This window comes from Callionymus lyra, chromosome 10 (genome assembly GCF_982586985.1).
Source record: "Callionymus lyra chromosome 10, fCalLyr1.hap1.1, whole genome shotgun sequence".
Taxonomy (NCBI): domain Eukaryota; kingdom Metazoa; phylum Chordata; class Actinopteri; order Syngnathiformes; family Callionymidae; genus Callionymus; species Callionymus lyra.
Window position 1 is genome coordinate 26,699,922 of NC_141827.1, and position 22,917 is coordinate 26,722,838.

At 37.5% G+C, this 22,917-nt stretch overlaps 1 protein-coding gene across 2 annotated transcripts in view; it reads right to left on the reverse strand.

The window, feature by feature from the left end:
* The window catches only part of LOC148071275 (metabotropic glutamate receptor 4-like), a 232,898-nt gene that overhangs the window by 22,666 nt on the left and 187,315 nt on the right, over nucleotides 1-22,917 (reverse strand). For both annotated transcript variants that reach the window (XM_087800960.1, XM_087800961.1), the window contains exons 7-9: nucleotides 20,966-21,166; nucleotides 4,557-4,693; nucleotides 489-1,424 (exon numbers count right to left, since the gene is read on the reverse strand). In XM_087800960.1, the coding sequence (XP_087657086.1) occupies nucleotides 489-1,424; nucleotides 4,557-4,693; nucleotides 20,966-21,166 (1,274 nt within the window). The remainder of the gene's footprint in view (nucleotides 1-488; nucleotides 1,425-4,556; nucleotides 4,694-20,965; nucleotides 21,167-22,917) is intronic.

A 22,917-nucleotide genomic window follows, 5' to 3' on the forward strand; every position in this document is an offset into this window, starting at 1 on the left:
AGGTGTTTTTGTAATGTGTACATTAAGCAGCAAACCTTATTTTTTTAATTCGTTTTTAAGCACAAAATGGGAGTTTAAGGGGTTTTAAATTTACGTGAGTCCTTAAATGCAATTTGTGTTTTTGTGACCAATCAGAGTGGAGTGGGCGTGGTTGTTTGGACGAGACTTGTTCTCAGCAAAAACAGCACTTTTAGGTGGGCGGGGCTTAAACGTATTTTCTAATGTAAATATCTTTATCAAATGAGAGTTTTGTGCAAAAAGAAACATACTGATGAGTATAATAGAGGTCCTAGAACAATTTAAGAGACACTTAAATCAGCACATTATGTGACCTTTAAAGGAAAATCAACTCAACTCTGACACTGACGTGTCATCATGAATTTACATGGTTTAGATCCAGTTTTATTCCTAAGTAGGGATGATGTCAGGATAAAACCGATATAGTTGTAATTGTGGGTCATGCACCTGATAACTAGTCCAGTTCTTACCTTGTCTGTAGACTGTGAGGTTCCAAAGAAGATAGGGATGAAAGCTAGCCAAATGATGCAGGTGGTGTACATGGTGAACCCGATAGGTTTGGCCTCGTTGAAGGTCTCGGGCACGCCTCTGGTTTTAATGGCGTAGACGGTGCACGTGACCATGAGCAGCATGCTGTAGCCCAGCAGACAGATGAGGGAGAGGTCGGAGATGTCACACTTGAGAACGCCGCGGGACATCACAGGGTTTGACGTCCTCTGGTCCTCGTAGTCTATGATGGCCTTGGACGGATCCACCCCGAACCAGATGCAGACGCCGAGCAGCTGCACGGCGGCCAGTGTGAACGTGATGATGAGCTGCGAGGCCGGAGAAATGAAGCGAGGTGCGCTCACAGTCATGGTGCCTTGCTCAAAGATGCGGTAAATACGATTGGTTTTGGTGAGCAGGGCAGCGTAACTGATGCTCATGCCCAGGCCCAAGAAGATCCTTCGCAGCGAGCAAATCCCCACATCAGGCGTGGAGATCATCAGGAACGTTGTGGCGTAGCAGAGGAAGATCCCAGTGAGCAGCACGTAGCTCAGCTCCCGGCCTGACGCTTTAACAATAGGGGTGTCGTTGTACCGGATAAAAGTGACCACTACGAACAGCGTGGCCATGATGCCGAACACGGCGATGAGCACGGGGATGACGGCCCACGGGGAACTCCACTCCAGCTTCACTATGGGGATTTGAACGCAGCCCGTGTGATTCACGTTAGGCCGCAAATCGAAGCGGCACATTTTACAAGTGAAGGTGTCAGCCTGGTACTGGTACCCGTCGCACCGCTCGCAGTGCCAGCAACAAGGGATTCCCTTCACCGTCTTCTTCCGCTCACCGGGCTGACACGGCTGGCTGCATATGGAGGATGGAATCTGTCTGACTCCGCCGGGCCACTGCATCGAGCGCACCTACAAGGGAGGCAGAGAAGACTGTGTGAGGAGATGGATGGCCACAGATGTGTGGAGAGTCCAGACCCTTTAAGTGCTGGCACAGACGGTTTGTGATGCTTTATTGATCCAAAAAAATGCTTTGGACTCCTGCAGCTCAAGGACAATCTGGAGGCGATGACCTCCTGGGTGGTTTTCTGAACCCGCACTAAAGCATCAATTTGAGGGCAAAACTGCGGTGCGTCGTTTTTCATTGGGCTAGTGGGAGAGGTCAACTCAGGTCGAGAGGCGTTCTAAGAAATAGTAGATTCCTGTGGGTGGTATCTGGCAGAGGAACTACAAGTTATATATTTTTTGTTTTTTATTATTTTTTAAATGCCAAAAACATACAATTTATGTCATTATACCACTTTCCTCTTTTTTCTACCTGATTTTAATTTTCCTAAGTTTGTTTAATGTTCACTATCAATAATTCACCTTCTCATCTGTTTTCCCTAAATAGGAAATAGATCTAAGAATATTGGTAAGAAATTTTATTTTTTATATGATAATGATGCTACACATAAAGAGTCTTGTTACTGTGAACTAGAAAGTTTCAATTCAATTCAATTCAATTCAATTTTATTTAAAGTGTCATAACAAAGTTATCTCAAGACACTATACAGTTGAAATAAGACTACAGTTGATTAAGGAAAAATAGATCCCAGCAATTCAACAAAGAGCAAGAAACAAAACACTGTACAGTGAGCTATGGCGAGGAAAAACTTCCTTTTAGAAGGCAGAAACCTTGAGCGGAACCCGACTCATTGTTGACGGCCTGCCGCTTTGACCGGCTGGGAGGAAGGATGGGGGGGTAGACAGATGGATAAGGAGAGGAGTGAGGGAGCATATAGTGAGAGAAAAGAGGAGAGTGTAGGAGGGTCCATGGGGGTGCTGGAGAGAACTCGGGATTTCAAGTGATAAAAAGAATGATAACATTTAAAAATACATCCTTATCTTTCACACGGAAAAAGTCTCACATTTCTTTACTTTCTCAGTTCACACCTCTAATCTATATCCATCTCTTTCTTTCTCACATGGGTGTAGCAAATATTTGAACTTGCGGGTGAGAACTGTGAGCTACATCTCCTGCGCTCTCGTCTTCCTCCCTCATCCCCTCTTGCTCCAACATACGCTCAACCTTCCTCTTATCATCTCCCTGCTGCTACCTTTATTTCCCACCAGTCCTCCACCTTCTCTCCTTCCCAGCTGCTCTTCTTGCTCTCCACACCCCCCCTCTTACTCTCTTTCTTCTTCCTTTAAGCAGATGATCAGAGGATGATGATGGAAAATGTTGTTGCTTTTTGTTTCAATTCGATTTTTCTCTCTTTTCCACATGAAGATAAAATGAAGCGCTGAACACTGTAATGCCTTGTTATCAGCTTCATTCAATAGAGCTTTTTTATGAATCAAAGCTGATGGATTCATTTAATTAAAAAAGGACATAAAACACAGCGGGTCCTTCCCCTTGTTTGACCATGAAGAGGAAAAAGCAAAGGAACTAAAGCTGCTTCATGTCGTCCGTCTTTTCTCTCCCTTTTTTCAAGCCCAAAGTCTGTTTTTCATTTTCTACGAAACGTTTTTTTTTTCCTCTGGTTCCTTTATTTAATTTGTAGCTTTTACTTCATCACCCTGTTGTTTTTAGACCAAGATGATATTAAAGATCCTCCAGCTCTCCATTATTTCTTTTCATCAGACGCTCCCCTCTTAATCATTCAAAGGGCCCTGTGGATCTTTACACCTTTGCAGATGACTCCAGGAGATGTTAGGTGTGCATTTGTTTTTTTGGGAGCGGTGAAGAAGTAAGTGTGCTGCTCCAACACAAACACACTTTTACGCCCAATTTTGTAGAAGTCTGAAATATATATGTAGAGGTTGAAGGAGATAAATGAGTCAATGTTGTAAACACAACATAGGAATTTGTTGCGGTGTCAGTACATAATAAATGAGTGAAATAAGATAACAGACAAAATAAACAAATTTAATTATTAATGTAAATATTTGTGGTTTTAAGAATATAATGATTAAATATTTGGAAATATATAACTTAAATATAAAAGCGTATCTTCTTCTTGTCCTCTGTCGTCAAATCAATGAACAATATTTTTAATGTTTCTCTTTTCTCTACTCTTTAAAATGAATGTGAATAGATCACTATTGCTTGCCGCACTCACTGTCCAGAAAATAAATAAATGCTTTAATTGTCATTAGAAAAAATAAATATTGACTGAAAAATATAATAGATATGAAAAATAAATGTCTTAAGAAAACAAATTCGGAAAAGAAAAACCTTTCTTTTTCATTCCATTATTTTTTTCATTATTCTTTCAAATATCGTCTTTGTATATTGTTCTATAGTAAAGTTGTCTATTTTCTTGATTCTAAACTTGTAGAAAACATTCTCGCAAAACGAACCGAGCAAAAGAATGAGATGGATATAGATTAAAGGTGTGAATGGAGAAAGTAAAGAAACGTGAGACTTTTTGGTGTGAGAGAAATACTCTATTTTCAATTATTTATAATTCATTGCAACAGTCTAGTTGTGAATAACCAGAATAATTTTGTGTAATATCAACATTATAAATAATAGTTAATGTTAATCTTTTTTCCACCAATACTCTTCTCCGTCAGTTCAACTAAACACTAAGGGGTCATTCTATAAAACCCTTAAATATATCTAGAATTTAAGACATTATTACCAGGAGTTTGACTTACACTCAAAGGACTCATTGTTTGATATGTTGTATTACTCTGAATTAGTATATAGTATATATAAATAAAAGGACAAGGTCAACTTCCTCAACAACACTAGTAAACAAACGGTAACAAATTGGACACAAATGGAATCTCATCAACCCTTATGTCTCTGTAACTAAATACTGTATTAAAGCTTATTATAGATGTTTTACTCTGTGACAGTGAGCACCTAATATGTGAACTATTTTTCTTTTCATTTTATGGGAGCGACTGTTGGTCTACTACTGTCATTTAAAAGCAAAGATGATATGGGATTAACAATTCATAACATTGAAGTACAATTTCAATGAGAAAATTACTTTTTCTAATACAGTATGTTATTGTTTGTGTCAACTGACGAAGTGAAAGAATACATACAGTCAGATGAAGTTGATCAGTCCAGTGGCCAATGATTTTGTATTCAGCTGTTCCGTTCCGGATTTGGTACTGGTAGATCTCGTATCTCCCGGGAGCATCTCCGTTCTCGTTGAAGAGCACCGGGTTTCCAGCAATGCCTGTAAAAGAAACAAATACGACTCAGTGCAATTAATGGCTGACTGCTATCCCAGCTACTAGGGGCAAGAGGCTGGGGTCAAAAGTCCATATCAGACTTGTATAGGGTTGGAGGAAACCAATGCAAGCACAAGTAAAAAATACCTGTTCATTTTCATCATTCCGCATAATAGTAAAAGCAATGAACAAAAGCACCACATGAAATGGTCTAAAATGAAAAGCAAAATCTGTTGGGTCAAATGAGAAAAGAAGAATAAACTTGCGTTCTAATATACTTGTATTTCCATCCGTGCTTTTGTACTAACAAATTAAATTCCCTGGTTATAAGTGACATTTTCTTGAACTCTTTCTTTCAAGATTTAAGCATGAAAAACAATTTCTTTGAGGGAGTAGGTGTTTTTGGATTTTAGAAAAAGCGTAGAAGCAGAAACATTTTGACTTTTTAATTTTTCTTTCATACTTTCAACTTTCAACTATTCTTTCCACAGTGTTGTTAGTAAAAAACCTTTCTTTGGCACCTGACCAGCCTTGCTGTTGTTTGAAGATGGTGGTTGCATTCATTTCCATCATGGTTTAAGTACTGAGCGTAGTTTAAAAAAGGAAAAGCATTCCAACAACACCGTTTCTCTTGTACCAAATAAACCCCAAAACGCACAAAGAGAATATTCTCTTTTCAAAGGTTAACACTGTTGCAATTGCATTATACTAAAGTTAGATGGAGCCAGAAACTATTATGTTTAAGCATCCATGTCACTACTTAAATGTTCATAGCTGTGTATTCAAAGTAGAGATTTTAAATGTTACCGGGAGAATATAATGTGTGTTTTAACGCACAAGTCCACGAACTTCAAAGCAACCCTTAATAATTCCGGCAGCTTGAATTTCGCTGTGTGGGAAAAGCGAGTCGATAATTTTTGCCGAAACTGGTACAACCTTTAGTTTATCGATGCAGCTTAGCCAGCAGTCAAAACTTTTGATCTATTAGTCGATTCTTATATCTCATCTCATGAGTTAGAAGGTCACAGATACAAGTCAATCAATATTTTCTTGTGTCTTCAATTACCGACACATCTGCCCAGAACATTCGTCTTTCAGCCGTTTTTCAGGAACAGTCAGAAGAAACTGTTTTATATTCACTCGTTTGGGTTTTCGTATGATACAGGGGATGTTTTCCATAACCGTCATCGTCCAACTCAAAGTGTATTTCAAAAGTTAGTGATGTTTACTCAAGACTACACACTCATACAGATACATACACTTAATGTTCAGTATGTCCTCTCACTATAACTCGTTTTTAAACATATTTTGTCTCCAAGACTTTTCATTGTGACTTACTAATTAAAAAGTGGCAAATATGGTTGAGATCTTTATTTTCAGTACTTAATTAGTTCTATTATTTTGGATGCCTTAAAACACATATTTACAAGTACCATCAAAGACTTTTAATTGAAACAGTTTATCCTCACAGTAATTCAGCGCTTCAGGGAATTAAACGATCAAAGACGGTGGAGTAAACAGAGTTTTTCTTTTAATTCACAAATAATACAATTTTTTTTTTAAACAATAAATAAAAATAAATACACTTCACAAGGATTAGGAATGATGAAGATAATCTCATTTATTTCTAGATAACATTTGTTTGACATGTTTAGCAGCAGATGCAGTGATGGACAGGAAAAGCATTCGGTTACATGCATACGAAGCTCAACTGTATTTCTCATAATTGTCTTTTCAGGTCTTTTTGTAGCTTTAATTGGCTGAATTTATTGGTGGAAGATGAATTGCATATATTAATTGGAAGAGTTTGATGAAAAATTACAGTCTTTGTTATGCTTTAAGATATGGATTTTTTTCTTCCGTTCAGATACGGCCATTAAGGTTAGCGTTTTGGATCACACCTCCCTGAATTTAATTAGGATGAACAGGAAAGTGTAAAAAAAATGGGAGTTCTAAATCAAACTTATTACTGATTTTATCTTGCCACCAATTTCCAGCATTCCTTGCATCCCTGCTAACTCTCTGCAGGGGATACATGCGACTTCTACCACGGCACAAAAATCACATGAATTCAGCTCAGCGCAGCAGGATAGGAAGTGGAGTACGGTCTCCAGAGAGAAAAAAAAAACATCTGTGTTCAACTAATCTTGTTTTTCGTGGAAATAGTACAATTTAAGTGTTTAATTGAACTGTGTGTTGTTTAGTAAAAGGCAACACAAATGCATCCTATAGTGGTTGGAGACACAAATGCTACGACGATACATCACCAACAAAACAAAGACCTAGCGGAAGTTTGAGGACTTCTTGCATTCTTAAGAATCATGTTTTTGAAAATACTCTACGAGGGGTAGCTGTAAACAACGTGACCTCTGGAGTAACCTTCAAAAGGTCCGGCTGTGCTCTGCTGTGAAAGCCTCTGTGACGTCATCAGTGCTGCATATCAGCCTGTTGAATGCTCGCTCCATTGCAAATAAATCCTTTTCTCTGAATGATCTCTTCACAAGAGAAATGTTGGATTTATTACATCAGGGTAGAGAGAGAAAGAGCTAATTCATCTTAATGAACTTTGTCCTACTGCCTGCTCTGTTGAAGGGAAGCGAGAGAAAGAGTGAGTTGTTCATGCAAAGTGATTCAGACACAGGAATTGACTTCCTTTGAGTCTTATATGATCGTGGTTGGTTCTACAAGACCTTTCAGTGTTTGTGAAGGACTTTAGTGACTTTTTATCTTCCTTTATTCAAATTAATCTTTTGTTAAACCTGGACTTCATCACTGAACCTAAGTCCTTGAAAGTCCTTGTACAATGAGATGACGGAAACTGCAAGATCTGTTTACTTTTGGAAACTGGTAACAACAAATAAGAAAAACCACAAAGTGTTGTTTGACATGATAAATTCACTTGTGTGTCCTGCTGCTCCAATAACCCCTGTCTTCTGTGAAGCTGACAGCAATGCTTTGTTGAGATCTTTCATTGACAAAATTAAATTGATCAAAGAGAAAATCGCATTGTTCCTGGACCAGAGCAACATCCATGAGAAGTTGCAGTCTGGCTTCCGCAAACATCACTCTACGTAGACAGCCTAACTGAAAGTGTCCAGTGACATCATGATGTCGGCTGATTCGGGTCAATACACTGTTCTGGTTCTCTTGAATCTGTCCTCAGCCTTTGACACAGTTGATCACCAGATCCTGCTGAGAAGACTGAGGGATGAAGTTGGACTGTCTGGGTCTGTGTTACAGTGGTTCTCGTCGTAACTTTCTGGGCGCAGTTTGAGTGTATCTGCCAATCAAATAAGGTCTGAATCAGTGGATCTGTTGTGTGGAGTCCCTCAAGGTTCTGTTTCGGGTCCTTTATTATTTTTGTTGTACTTGATGCCACTGGGTAAAATCAATCATAGATTCCCTGTTTCTTACCACATTTTGCTGATGACATCCAGCTCTACTTTTCTTTATATCCAACTGAGCCACAGAGGCTGAACAGCTTAGTCAATTGTTGCTAGAAATCAAACAATGGCTGAGTGAAAACACTCTGCAGCTAAATCTGGAAAAACTGAAACTCTGGTTATTGCTCCTGATGATAAGGTTCCAAGGATGAGTCAGTACTTAGGTGACTTTGGTCAGTCCATCAAACGGAGCCTGAGAAACCTGGGTGTTGTATTTGACAAAGACATGTCTCTAGTTCAACACTGCAGAGAACTGACCAGAAACTGTTTCCTTCAACTGAGAAAAATCTCTAAACTTAGGATATACTTCAATTTGAAGCCAAACGTCGGAAAATGACTAGGTGGGCCATTAGTTTGACATCAACATCACTATAATGTTCTCATTTATCTATGGTATTTTACCTGAACCGCGCTGGTGTTCAAACTTTCCCTTTAATCGTGGAAGTATAAAGTATAGGTAGATCCTCCTGAGGGCGAATCCAATAGATTCTAACGAATAGTTGCTTTTCCATTTGCTACTTCAAAACCATACAAAATCACAGATGAAAGCAGAACTTTTGTTTTTTTTAAAAGCAGCAGTTCATTATAAAAGTCTCCCAAAACAAAATCCCTATTCAGAACAAAAGACTAAACGTGGCCAATTGCACTTGATGGATTTCTGCTGATGAGTACATTTTTTTTCTCCGCTCGCTCTTTGTTTCAATGGCGGAGGAAGGCAGCACCCTAATCCGCATCTTGATGACTCAGACTCGCTGGATTAACGCATAAGAAAGTCCTCTGTGAGTGACAATGCCGCCCACATCACAAAAACAGAATGAGGTTGTACCTTCCGTAGGGCTCCAGGGAGTTTAAACATTCATCAACGTCTGGATCATCTTCAAACATTCTCTCTCTTTCCCTATGTTTTCGGTCGTGTTCAGGATGACTTTTAAAATATAGTTTTGTGTTTTATGATGTTATCTTATACACCAATGACTTTAGATTTATCCCCATCATAGCTAACACCTGTTATTACATAAAAACAGATTTTTGTACAACTCATTGGTGTTTTTCTCTTGGTGATGGACCTTCCCTAAAGAAAACATCTTCCTTTCCCTACTTTGAAGCCAACATTTCTTCGGGGTACTAAATTAAATTGAATGGTCACTTTTTCTGAGGCTAACCCAACACTTTTTGACCAAATGAACTACACCAAAGACTGCTGTGAGATCTTATCAAGCCCCTGACTTAATTTTTAATTGTCTAAGAATAGAAAAAAAACTGAGTCGACTTCTTAAAAAGACTGGAATCTAGAATAGTTTGTTAAGATCATCGGCTAATACTTTTGCATTCTCTGTGTAACACTTTCTAGCGTCATCCTCTTTTTGTTCCCCTTTAACTTATATAGATAGACACGTTAATTACGAAGAAAGAAACCAGTATCTGAGGATCCGGAACTGTGCCGGTGTCAATAGCCTGTTAGCCAGACTATCGAAATCATATGGTGGTTGGACGGGCTGAAGCCTAACCCAAATTCTAAAGGCAAGAGGAACACTCTGGACAGGACTCAAGAAACTCAACACACACAAAAAAAGACACACAACATACACTGTCATACCTACGGACAATTTCCGTCATGTATCTGTGTGAGGAAACTGGAGTAAACCCAGGAAACACGGGGAGAACATAGAAACTCCAGTTGGCTCCCTCCAGAGCTAGAAGCGCACCGGCAACCTTCTTGCTGTGTCAACTGGCTTATTTATCATTATTTGATACAGTATTCACCTATATTTTTGCATAATATAAAGTAATACACTTAGAAGTTTCAATACATTAAATTGAGATAGAATTTCTTCTGTTTTGCATCTTCATTTGAACCGACGCTCGATCTAAAAGCTGCTGTGTGTGACCATGAAAGGGAAGATAGTCGATCTAATAGCCAGTGATGACTTCCATCCGTCTGTTCCTACATCTTTCTTCTGGAAATACATTAGAGGTAGACGTGTGGAAACAAGAGTCATTTTGGTTCTTCAAAGGTTTCCGTTAAGATGAAAGCCAAAAATAAGCATCCAGGAAATCACACATCAGATGTAGAAACCATTTTCATTTTTGTGAAAGTTTCCTTACGGGTCATTTGAGGTGTTGCAGAAATATATTTTTAAAAAACATTTTTGGGAGCAGCTGTTACCCCTTGTCCTCATATCATATCCAATGTAAACTATTCTTTTTCCTTAGTCATCAAAACATTTCCAGTCACTTGCAGAAGTCATTTGGATCAATATGACACACACTAAATATTCAGGTATGTGTGAGAATATGATTCAGCTCAACACATGTAAATGACTCTGACATCTCGAGATTGGCGCTGTGTTTTTCCCTGTTGACGTGTATTTGACGACAAACACGTCTTCATCCCAGCAGTCGGTGAATGTCAGACTCACAGCAGGAGTTTAAAAGAGACTCAACACTGTGTGGTTGTGTTTGCATGGTGTGCTGTCTTGCTGAGGCAGTGTCTTTCATTACTGAGTCATAATGAAGTGTTTCATTGAGCCTCTTATGTGTTAATGAGATAGATTCTTATTTTATGTTTTTATTGTTGTCAAATTTACTGCAATATAATGCTAATGAGCTTCAACAATAGCACAATATTTAGTTTAATAACAATAATAATAATACAATAAATAATAATAAAATGTTTTGTTGTCGTCTCAGTTTCAATCTGTTAAAGTCTAATTTTACTATAATGAAGTTATTTTAGTTATTCAATTTTAATGTAATGGTGACCATTGCATTTTTTAAAAATCCTGATGATATTTTACTAAATTGTGATACAAATTTACAAACGCTAAAAGAAAAATGACAAAATTCACAAATAAAAAAACAAAACAATTCACACAATATTGTACTATGCAATATGTACTAAACTATTTATACAATCATCAAAATCAAATTTACAAAACCTACTTTTAAAATAGTTTAAAAAGAAAACAAATGTAAGAACTCTGGAAACACATTTAATCCTAAACTGTTAAAATACTTTATAAATTTGTTAAGAACAAAAACAAATTCAGAAACTCTTCAATCAATCTTTATTGATTTGTTTAATGAGTTTATTTTCTTCAAGAGTTTTTTTTTTATGTTTCAAGATGTCAATCTGTTGATGTTTTTTCTTGCACTTTTTTAGCCATGCTTATACAGATTCATTATTATTACTCAGATTTTCAATCAAAATTCTTCAGAAACCTCCTCAAAGAATTCTTTGGAAACTACCAGAAGTTTTCTGAAGAACGTTTTGAGTTTAGACTTTTTTCTGTAATCGTGCTTCCTCAGAATAGAAAGGTGACTCTATTGTCTGTGAAGTAAATGCTTTGGAAGTGAGCGGACACATGGCAGCACCTCACTCCCCGGAGAAAAAACTTTCTTCCCCAAGTAAAAGCAAAACGACTTCTCTTGGGATTCACCACCTGTATTTGTCACGTTTCAGCAGGTGTCCTCGCGCACGGGTCCTCATTAGGAGTCGATCGAGTGGCGTCTTCGCCGCCGTTACGGTGAACGCCGTGGATGAGAAATTAATCCTGTCATGTGGCACAAACTGCCTGTCTAAACAGTCTGCTCACCAGTGGGGGGTCGTAATGATGCCCGGCCAAGGCTGCTGCACGCTGCCGTGCACTAATGTGATAAGTTCCCCCCCGAGGTTGCACACGTGGGCACCCACGAATGTTTGTTCGCCGTGTGTACTCAGAGCATCGGGGGTTAATAGAGCGCTTGTAATCGCATGTAATATGTAATGATCGTCGCGTGACCTCCGACACTCCCACCCACTGGAGATTAGAAATGCAAAATGTGCACAGTTGGAAGGCTGTAGTTCACGCCAGCAGAACGCCTTTCTCCGGTTGTTACCTCCAGTGTTTAGCAAGTGACCCTAAGTGTCCATCTAATGTGGCTCCAAGTGTACTTTCAAGTATCGACCATTTAGACACTGGTTCAATATCATTTATTTTCCAGAAATAAACTCAACGCTAGTTTCATTCCGAAGGAGTCCAACCCCAATTACTGTCTCTCAAATTGCATCTTGAAAAGGCAGATCAAAAATTAGTGGAGAGTCAAAATGGTGGTTGGTGGGGCAGAATTGTAGCTCTTTATCTAACATGCAAATGGTCAAAAGCAGTCATTTTCGTATCCAACAGATCCCCAATAAGTTGATTTTAAACTCTGGGTTTTGATTGTTGGGAGTAATGCCTTCTTAATAAAAGTTTTCTTTGTTCGTTACTTCACACGTCGACATTTAATTTAATAATCACCCTTCACAGAGCAACGGAGAGTAGCATAAAAGGTTGCATGTTTGAGACTAGCATCCTCAGAATGTTTTGTTTTGCAATATGCAATTTTTTTTTTTTTATATAAAAAAAATGTAATCGTATAATTTACAATAGAAAAGCGGATGCGTGACTGGAAGAAACCCTAATAACTTTCTCTGAAATTATTTTTTAATGACAATGGGTTTCCTATGGTGTGTTTAAGAACACATAGTATTTTAAAACTCTATATGAGAAACTGAATCACTTCAGTGAAAAGCAATATAGTGTTTATTTATTAGGTTTCTGTGATTAATAGTAAGTGCACTTCTAATTTATTTTGATATTTATTTGTTTAAATCATTTATTGTTATTACTTTTTGTCTGAATTAATTAATCACATCATCCCATCTGACACTGGCCCGTACACTTTTACACACTTTTACACATTTATCGCTCTCTTACAAGAAAGTTTCTTTCCATAGTAACTATTTACGAGTAACCTAGGGTTACCAAGTTACTTTTGAAGGAAAAACTGGCTAACATGCTAAACACTACAGATGTTGCCAGAAAAATGGAGCTAGAAACGCATTAAAAAAAAAGGTAAACTCTTGTGGAGTAACTCACAACCTTGACTAAATCTGTGATGTACCTAAAAGATAATGCATGAATATATAAAACCAATTGTACAAACTAAACCCTTAGTGGCCAAACACCAAAATGTTCCAGTGGGTTTTAACGTAGAAAAGTCATCTTGGTTGGATTTAAAAACTGAAACCACGACTACTTTACCAACATATTTTGCGCTTTGGTTGCTTTCCAAGGGATGACTTGTCTATAATTTAACCATGTCTGACTGAGTACGTGTTCATAGTGTTCCTTCGCTCTTACACTGTGTAGCTGGGATAGACTCCATCCTGCGTCACCCTGCCGTTGAATGATCGGAAGAAAATGGATGAAAGTCTCCAACTCAAGGTCATCCAACATCAGCAGTTCTCATTCCAGCCCAGTCTTAATAGATTATGAGTCATGTTCCAGTTAGATTTCCCTCTCAAATTTATCGAAAACTTAGAGAAGTGGGACACAAATCTTTCCTCCAAGTCGACACAATCAGAAGTTCAACATCTATTCCAAGGAGAACTTGTCATTGAACAATGATTGTCGACTTATACATCAACACTTTGAATGGTTCACATCTAGAATACGAGGTCATTTGTCAAACCTTTCCTGAGGCAGAAACAGTTGCACAATAAAAGTTCCCGATCATCTTTACTGAACCTGATGCAGATGTAAGTGGCAGATGTGGCCCGAACAGGATCAGCATGTTCCCTCTGTTCCCCGCGCAGATAAGGACAGCTTTGTCAAATGGTGTCGCTGGAGTCATACATTTAATACCTACGGCCTTTTAGCCGCAGGGCAGGCAGCTGGAGGAGATGAAAGAACATCCGCCGACCTCCACTCAAGAACACATGGGATATTTGGTTATCTGGCTGCTCGGCAATAAGCCGGTCTAAAATGATGAATGTCTTACATAGATCACCTCCGTGTTTAACACTGAATACTCTCTTCTGGCATCCATGCATGACTTGGCCATCAAGTGTAGAAAATCGACCCAACTATCTTTTGAAGTAGTTTCATGGGTTCTACCAAAGTGCCTTTTGGGTCCGGTCAGGTTGTGTAACAGGGAACTCATAACTAAAGTGTTGAATTACCTAAAGCAAGTTTCAATGACACTGTAGATCAGTTGTTCATAGGGGCCACATTTTAGCTGTTGTGAGGGACCGTCAAGCAAAAATGAAAGAATGAAAAAAATAATAAGTCAAGCTTAATATGCTATGTTATTTTATAACATTCTCTTTGATTTAATGTTAAAGCTTTTTTTTCCCAGATATTATGTTTCTGTTAACTTAAATATTTTTTTAGGGGCAATATTTTCCCAACAAAAAGTCCTAAAACAAAAACCCTAGAAACATAATTAGTGACTCGAAAAGAATAACAGAAAATAAATGCTAGTTTTTTCAAGATAAGTCATTTCACAAATAATTGTTCACCTAAAAATATGCATTAAAAATTCATTTTCTTCACTAATCCTTAATAAATCCCATTAATTAAATTATGGCCTTCATCTATAATATGAAAAAAAAGATTAAGCGATATTAAATTTTTTTGCGTCACAATCATGCCTTTTTTCTACAGTTTAAACCAACCCAACAACATTTATTTGCTATTACAAAGACACAGTTTTTGTAGGTGACAGTTAAGGTTACCCTTACCACACCGTAACACGTAATAGACAATGTTTAAATTATTATTATAATTTTTTTTAATTGATGGTAAAGTGAAGAAAACTTTTAATTTCCAACTAAATAAAAAATACAATTTCATCAAAGCTAGAACATTTTCATTTACGGAAAACATTAAAGTTTTTAAACAAATGTGTATATTGTTTCTGAATAATAGTTTATCTTTTTCATTACGTGATAGTCAAGATTACAACTGGGTCAGAATGTCTTATGAAAAGGATTGTCCTAGAAAATTGTCCTAGAAGAAAATGTATTTTTTAATTAATAGTGTAGTTTCACATGACTAAAATTCTAGTAACTTTAAAAGCATCAACATAAACACTTATTTTATGTTTGTACAACAATAATACAGTTTGTGTTACATCTCCAAAACGATCTGGAATTAGGACTTCAGGGACTCTGAGGTGGTCAACTCTCCAATGAATCTGTTGTTAAAATATTACATTTATCGCCATTCTGTCCAGGGTTTAATACACAATACAGAAATGTGCTTCAGAAGATGAATTGATTGATATTTGAAGAAATGGAAAAATACTGACTTCATCACTTTCTTTTTTCCCCAAGACTTGTCTGGAGTCAAATGTCAAATAAAGTTAGAAAGAGACTCGAATAATCATTTCAGTCGGGCACATTTGACCCTTTAGCTATCAAAATATTATTTCAGATGACATTCAGAGCACTAGAGGCAAAACTCTGGCTGTGGAACGATTTCGATTTTTAATCATTACAGACACAAAGTCTCCACATTACAGTCCCAGCAGGTAGAATTACACATTTGTGCCATGATCACTTGCAGTCCTTAGCTCTGATTCAAGAACTTTTAGCTCCTGCTCCTGCTTGAAACCCTTCTTAAAGCTCATGTCTTGAATTTCCATGAGGAGTTTTCTCATTAGAAAACAACACAGAACCAAACAATGAGTAATATTTTTCTAATAAACAACTTATGTATGACAATATATGTGCATGTTTAACATGGGTCAGTCTGTATCTGATCTAACGTAGACTATGAGTCACCATCAACATGTCCTAAAGCATCAAACTCAAGAACAGGTTTTAAAAAAGTATTTTCAAAAGCTGTTCGGAGTCTGCAAATCACATTGCAGAAGCTCTTAGTGGGCTTTGGCTTGATCTTAAGATGGCTTTGGCTCAATGACATTTGTTTCCTTGAAATCTGTGAAATGCTACAGAGTTGTTGAGGTTTTTTATGTGTAGTTGTTAAAAAGTCCATACGTTTTTATGTTTTACTTGGTTTATTGGATTGGAATCCTTTATTGTGAGTTTTCTCATTTTGTTGTAAAATTCCTACGCCCTTGAATGAATCATTAACGAATGCCGAACAGTGCAGCAAAGGTTGAGACATGTTTCTTCCTGTCTTATATTGGTACATGTTTTTTGTTTTTTTATATGGCCACATTTAAATACAGATGGGTCAGTAACACCACATCCCTTTCTTTAATTTAATGAGATAAGACTGGTTGAGTCTGTTTCTCCTTTTAATTCTCTTTTTATAGCACACTATCATGGTGTCGCCTTTGACCTTGTGTGTTTTACCTTAATATTTGAACATATCACAACACAGGCCTCATGTACTAAGAGGTTTTACGCTCAAAAAATGTGCTTAGCCACCTTTTACGTCAAAGTCCATATGTATCAATACTAAAAAAAGAGCCGTAAAAAGTACATAATTCCCAAAAGGTCTGTAGGTCGCGTACCCCCGGATCAGCTGCTTTGTAGAATATTTACGAACTTCTTAGTACATGAGGCTTTGTAAAGCATCTTTTGACACCACGTCTTGCTTTATAAATATTATTATTATTCAAAATAATTTTATTCATACATTTTCAGGTTTGCCTAAATTTGTTATTGCATACATTTTTCATAAGTTAGAGTCCTGAGAAGTAAATCTTGACCCAAGTTAATATGAATCTGTGTTTGTATGACCGGATGCTGCAGGAGTTAAGGGTGACCAGGTCCTGTAAGTTAAAGGGCTGCTATAGCCACAGGAGTCTAGACCTGATCCAAGAAAACAAGCATTAATAGAGTTAAAATACACTTGTATGTCAGCCAGGTATCTTCCCTTCCACGCGATAATGAAGAGTGGAGAGAAACGTCTGCGAGTTCACAGCATCCAGAGGGAAATTAACAGAGAGGACATCACAGCTGAGAGAATCTAGAGTCAAATACTTTCCGAAGATGGAAGGACGTCATGAGATTGGTCTCAACGACTCTTAAGGCGTTTTGGATTCTTTGTTGTGCTCAAGAGAAAAGGTCCGTCTGGCACCGATCATCGATGAGCTGGAAGGTTTTTTAAAAATGAGCGAGAAGCAGACACGTATTTGAAAGCGGTGAAACATTTCAGGCCCAGCAAAATACACTTTTTTTTCAGATAACTTTTCATCCCTCCTAAAAGGTTATCTGTCATCTCCAGACGACTGTGTCCCCCGAGAGGAACCTGGCAGTCCCCTGAGATATCACAGAGAAATGTTTCTTACGCCGGGAGCGAAGCCACCTCACACCAAGAGACTCAAGGTTTTACCCTCCGTGGTTTACTTTCAACTCCTCCTGACTTTCTTTCTTTATGAAATAGCTACAGGAAGCTGACTTTATGGGCTTTTTGTATCAGGAGGGGTTAGAGGTCGTAGGTTGACTGACTTTTGGATGTTCTTGTACAGTTTCCTGTTAATGGATGACAAATGTCAATATAGTCACTTCAACAACTACTCTAAAATATATATATATATGTTTTTTCTAAACATAAACACCGTTTGAATAAAATTAACTGGGTCTTTGTCGTAGGAATGAATTTCCTTTTTAACCCTCGGTGAAAACTTTAAAGTCACGTTGATATGTATATTGAAATATTGTATATTGAACATATAATATATAATTGTCTTTCTCTTTTGCAAAATCAAAACGTTATAATGTTGATGAATATCATATTCCATATTTGGTTTGTATATATAACATATTAACATGTATGTTCCATCTTTTATTCCTCACACTTTCCGTCCTTGAACTTATAACTCACTCAAAACAGTCAATATAAAAAAATGAGAGAACTTTTGATTTCCGGTTTGTGTTTTTGAAGGTACAATGCAAACGTTTGAAACCTCATTGATCTGGCCTTCTTAGAAAAAAAGTTTAGACTCTTTGGATATGTTGAATGTTGAACTCTTGTTGGTGAGCTTGATCATTTGTTAAATATTTGCTTTATTAATCTTTGTTCTTCGTTGAAATTAGCAATGACAGATTTACAGAAAAACCTCTGATTTACTAAGAGATCTCTTTTACACATCCCACGTTTTATATTTTTAAACATATCTAAGATATTTGCAGAGACTCCAGCTGCTTTAAAATAGATGTGTATCTGTTCACAAGTATTTTAATAAATATACATTTTTTATACAATGCTCTGTTGGGTGAGATGATGCATTAAGTCCCTGTCATATATAGAATAAATAAAGCTCACAGCAAGGCGAAGGACATGCTAGACACCTCTGATTTAATCACAAGCAACTGATGTGGGTCAAAGAAAATACATTTTTCAAAGGAGAGCTTTGGAGATCTTAATGTGGGATTATGCATTGGGAGTTCGGGATGACAAATGGATGGCGTTACAAACCAGCTTTGGTGTCATGTTGGGTGTTGTTTTGTGCTTTAAATTTGTGTTGTTCTTTTCGTCTCCTTCCCGTCTTTTGTTGTTTCTCGTACTGACGCTGGAAAGTATCAGCAATCAACATCAGCTGCCACTACTTTACCCTCTTGGTTCCAGTCCGTGGTGTCACATTGTCCATAGTCCTATGTTGGTAAAATGTACCTTTTAGTTTTATTCGCTATCCCTGTTTATTATCATGTTTTCTTTAGTTCAATTTCTGCTTTGGGTTCTGTCATTATATTTGATTTGGTTGGCCTTTAGTCTCAGAGAATCAAGGAAAAGCCTGCACAAATAAAAGTGTCTTCAGATGTTTCTGGAAGGAGTCAGTAGATCCATCAAACACAGAGAGTGAGGAAGATTCATTTGGGTCACACTCTCTTCTTTGTGTTGACCTACGGCACTCTTTGTTCTTCCTCTGTAATGCAGATAAGTTGCAGCTTCTTCTTATATTCTTAACCAAATGTAGCTTCAAACATTTTCATAACAATATATCCGGTAAAATCCTCCAACTCAGCATTGAGTTGGAGGATTTACTTCCAGGTAAGATGTTCTCAGAACCCTGAACTTATGGACAATCGCAGCTGTGCAAACATTTCTATGACAACCAGATCATGCAAGTGTATGAAAGAAGAAAGAGTTTATTTCATTGCAGGAACAGACCAAGTCCCTGGTCAAGGTTTTTCCTATGAAAGGGAAAATAACAACTAAATTATGTGACTCCTCAAGCCCTTAATCTCGTCTTATTTTCCTTCTGCTCCTTCAATTGCTCACCATCGCTGAATAGGGCTGTTGAATACATGAATATGAAAACCTAATGGTTAAAGGTTTTTTTTAAACTCATATGAACGTCAGCTTCTGTAGTATTGTCTCTTCAAGATGACTTTAAGTTAAATTAAGTCGTTGCAAGTGATGCCAGAGTCTAACAAACATTTCATATCCAAGGATATGTGAGAGTTATCATGGTGGTTATCCGCTCAAAAAATGATTCCTTTCCAAGTTTTAGTTGAAGATATTGTGCAGCCAACGATGAGCCCACACATGGCCTCGAGGCTTCTGGTTTAGTCTTAAGAATGTAGTCTGCAGATCCCATGAATACACAAGAAAATGAGTTGATCTGAACAGTCTATTTTGACCCCTAATGTTCAAACATAGCAATTGAGAAAACATCCAGCTTTAAATGTCTATTAACAATTGAACTTGTCAAGCAGCGTATTCCACAAAGACCTCTGTTAGTCATAATCGTTCGTATTTATCAGACATACATCTCTCAAAGACAGTGTTCAGAGTCTTTTTTACTTCTCTGGTGTGAATTGAATGCAACACACCATTAGAATGACTCACAGAGCAGGAGTTGAGCTGAATAATGGATTAGTGTAAACACAAGTCCCTGCAAAAGTATTATAATTGTCTCAAATTGTTCCCTTCAACACAATGTAATGAAACTCTTTACTCTCTGCCCTTTGTAGGTGAAGGAAGTAAATAATTAATATGGAAGTCATTGACGTGGAAATGAAATGTAAGTGCCGGGGCTCGCCGGAGGAGGAAGTGGAACTGTATAATAGAAGACATTTAATATTGTGTCCGAAATACATTTTTGACAGATTACAAGTCAAACAATTAACCTGCAGCTTGAAGAGTTTCCGTGATAAATGTTTCACAAAGCTGCAACTTCAATCTTCCTTCTTTATTGTTTGTCAAATATTTACTGCTGCTACAAAACATGTGTGGAAAATTATACAGGAACCATCAGTGAGCAAAAGAAAATGTTCAACGATAGATCTATTTTCAGGTAACTTTTAAAGAAAAAAACAACAACGGATTTAAGGATTGTTTTGCAAACGCAGTGTTACCTTAACACTTATCCTGTCTAGCTACCCTAATACAATGTTAGAACAACTATAACACATTATGTTACCACAATAAAATGGAATCAATCATGATTTTCTTCCATTGTCATGGATTCAGAACTCTTCGAGATGTATTGCTTATAGGCCGATCTTCTTTCAAATGTTTCAACTGTACAACAAGTATGTTCGAGGTCCCACTTCTGAAGTAAGATCCCGGTCTACATTTTACTAGACCGGGAGAAGACATTTCACCATGACATTTCACCATTGTTGGTGGTGTTTCTCTCGTTTCTTGGTTCGCTAGCGACAGTATCTCTCCTTTGCTTGGCTGCTTTTATCAAAAGTTATTTTAGACATGCCCAGAGGATTTTATTTTGTGTTCCACTGGGAATAATAAAATATTTTCAGATACAGAGAGGCCAAAGAACAAAGTCACATGAAATATAGATCCAAACATAAAAGTGTTTTCATTCTGGAGAGAATACATTGCTTGAATGTCATTCCAAAAGCTTTGAGGAGTTTCTAGGGAGAGGAAATGTTGCGTCTCTTTGCTGGGAACAAACAACTCAGGCTATAGCTATTGTGTAGACTCTGGGTCAAGGTGAACAATTTGTTTTTTGGGCCTTCGATACAGCTTGACAAGGGTTAAGATAGAGTTCGAGATCAATTTAAGACACACTTAAATCAACACCTTGAAGTTGAACTTTAAGTAGTTATTTTTCCTCTGTTTTCAAGATCCAAATGACTCCACTCACCTGCAAAGTTGAGACGGCGGATGTGTTTCAGCAGAAGTGTGCCATTGATCTGGTCCATCTTATGGCAAAGGCCCACCTTCCCTGGGCAAAGCTCTCGATGCATGTTGTGTAGCGCGTGTGCCATGGCGTACACTGCATCGATAACAAACTGCACTTTTCCTTCCTGCTCGTAGTGGGAGTCCTTTCCTATCCGCTCTTGATCTGCAAGAAAGAATTGAAGTTAAAGAAACAGTGGTAGACTTGACCTGTAAACATTTAAGTGTGATTAAAGTGAGTAACTGTGACTCTTGTGAAGGTATCTAATACGAAAACTCTCCATACTTGGGTGAAATTAAGTCACAGTAGTTTGTCTCTCTCTGCACTGGAACAACGTAATACACTGATCACATTCTACATTCAGCCCAGATGGATACTTAGCACTCCCGGTGCATTCTCCATGAAATCTTTTCAACTCTCCTCAGTGTCAACCTCATTGTGCAAAGCCAGTCAGTGAAATGCATTTAGATGGAGGCTGTGAGTTCAGCCCCCCTGAAAAAAGAAACAGAGGCAGTGGAAAACAAATGACTCCCCGATGAGTCCAAGTCTTTGGTTTGTGAGTGGAATTCTGCCTCTTGCAATTAGCTGGGAGGTAAATATCTGGATCGCTTTAGAAGGAACGATCAATTCCAATATCAGGAGTGCAAGGTATTCTCCTCCGGGAGATCTCATCTGTTAAAATCTGAAACTCTCTCCTGTCTCTTCAGAAGGACTTCTGCCTGCAGACTGAGTGGTTTTGTTAACGTTTAAATCTCAGCCTGATGGAAACACTTATGTATGCACCAGACAAGAAACGTCGTAATCTAAAAACCTCAAATGAACTTTTAAATGGTTAACTGACGGTTTGTTTGTTTGGTGCAAACAGAATAAGTTAAGTTTTCGCAAGGGTAAAAATGGACTGAAATAACCTTTTGGTGTCATTTATTTTAATTGTATCCTGATTTAGGAAGGATTTGGAATGTCATGTTATTATCGTGCGTCATCAAAATCCATTGACATTCTAGGAAACGGAATACAATAAGATACTATACAACTATATATTCGTCTTCATCTCTGTCCAAAAAGACACTTAAAAACATCCAAATACCTCCATACTGCTCGTCTGTAATATTGAAGCCTTGGCAATTGTTCCGGAAAATATGTTTATTTTTTGTTTTTAGCAGAAGATCCCACTATGCAGGTGGTATGCGGCAGTATTTAGGTATTTTGATGTTTTTAATTGTCTTTTGGACGAAGATGATGACAACTGAGCTGCAGTCGCTACATTAAAATGAACAAACATTTTTGGCCATTGACTCTGACTCTAAAAAGTAACAGATTACTCTGAAAATAATTCCAACCCTCAGTCGACATGAGAGTGAGTAGAACATTTGTGAAACTGGAATTTGAGGTAAACTATCCCTTAAACAGTTCCTTCATGTTCTAAAAAAAAAACAGGAAAATATCCATAGTATAATATTGGAAATCAAACGACACAAATAATTTCCTATCTTTTATTCTGTATGTTCTTTTATTTAAAAGCTTATTGACGGAATCATAGAAAAACAACACAGAGGAACATAGGCGGCCCCAAACTTATTTTTGTATAGTCAGCAATATTTTTGAATGCTAATATGTAATTGAAAGGTAGCAACAACAAAAATTCTAAAGCCATTCCTGCATTTTTTTTTCAACATTATATAGCATTTTAAAAGGTCTACTATATTTTACTCAATCATCATCTCATTATCCCAGTTAACCAGGTGCATGTTGTGGCCACAGCAGGTCAACTAGTGAGTGACACATTGGAAGAATTAATTCAGATATAACTTCCCATTCCCAATGAACGCAACCTTCTTGTTGAAGTCAGCAAACGATTGATTTGTGTGTTTGTAGGAATTAAGGAAGCAGGAAATCGAGGCGTCAACAGGACAGGT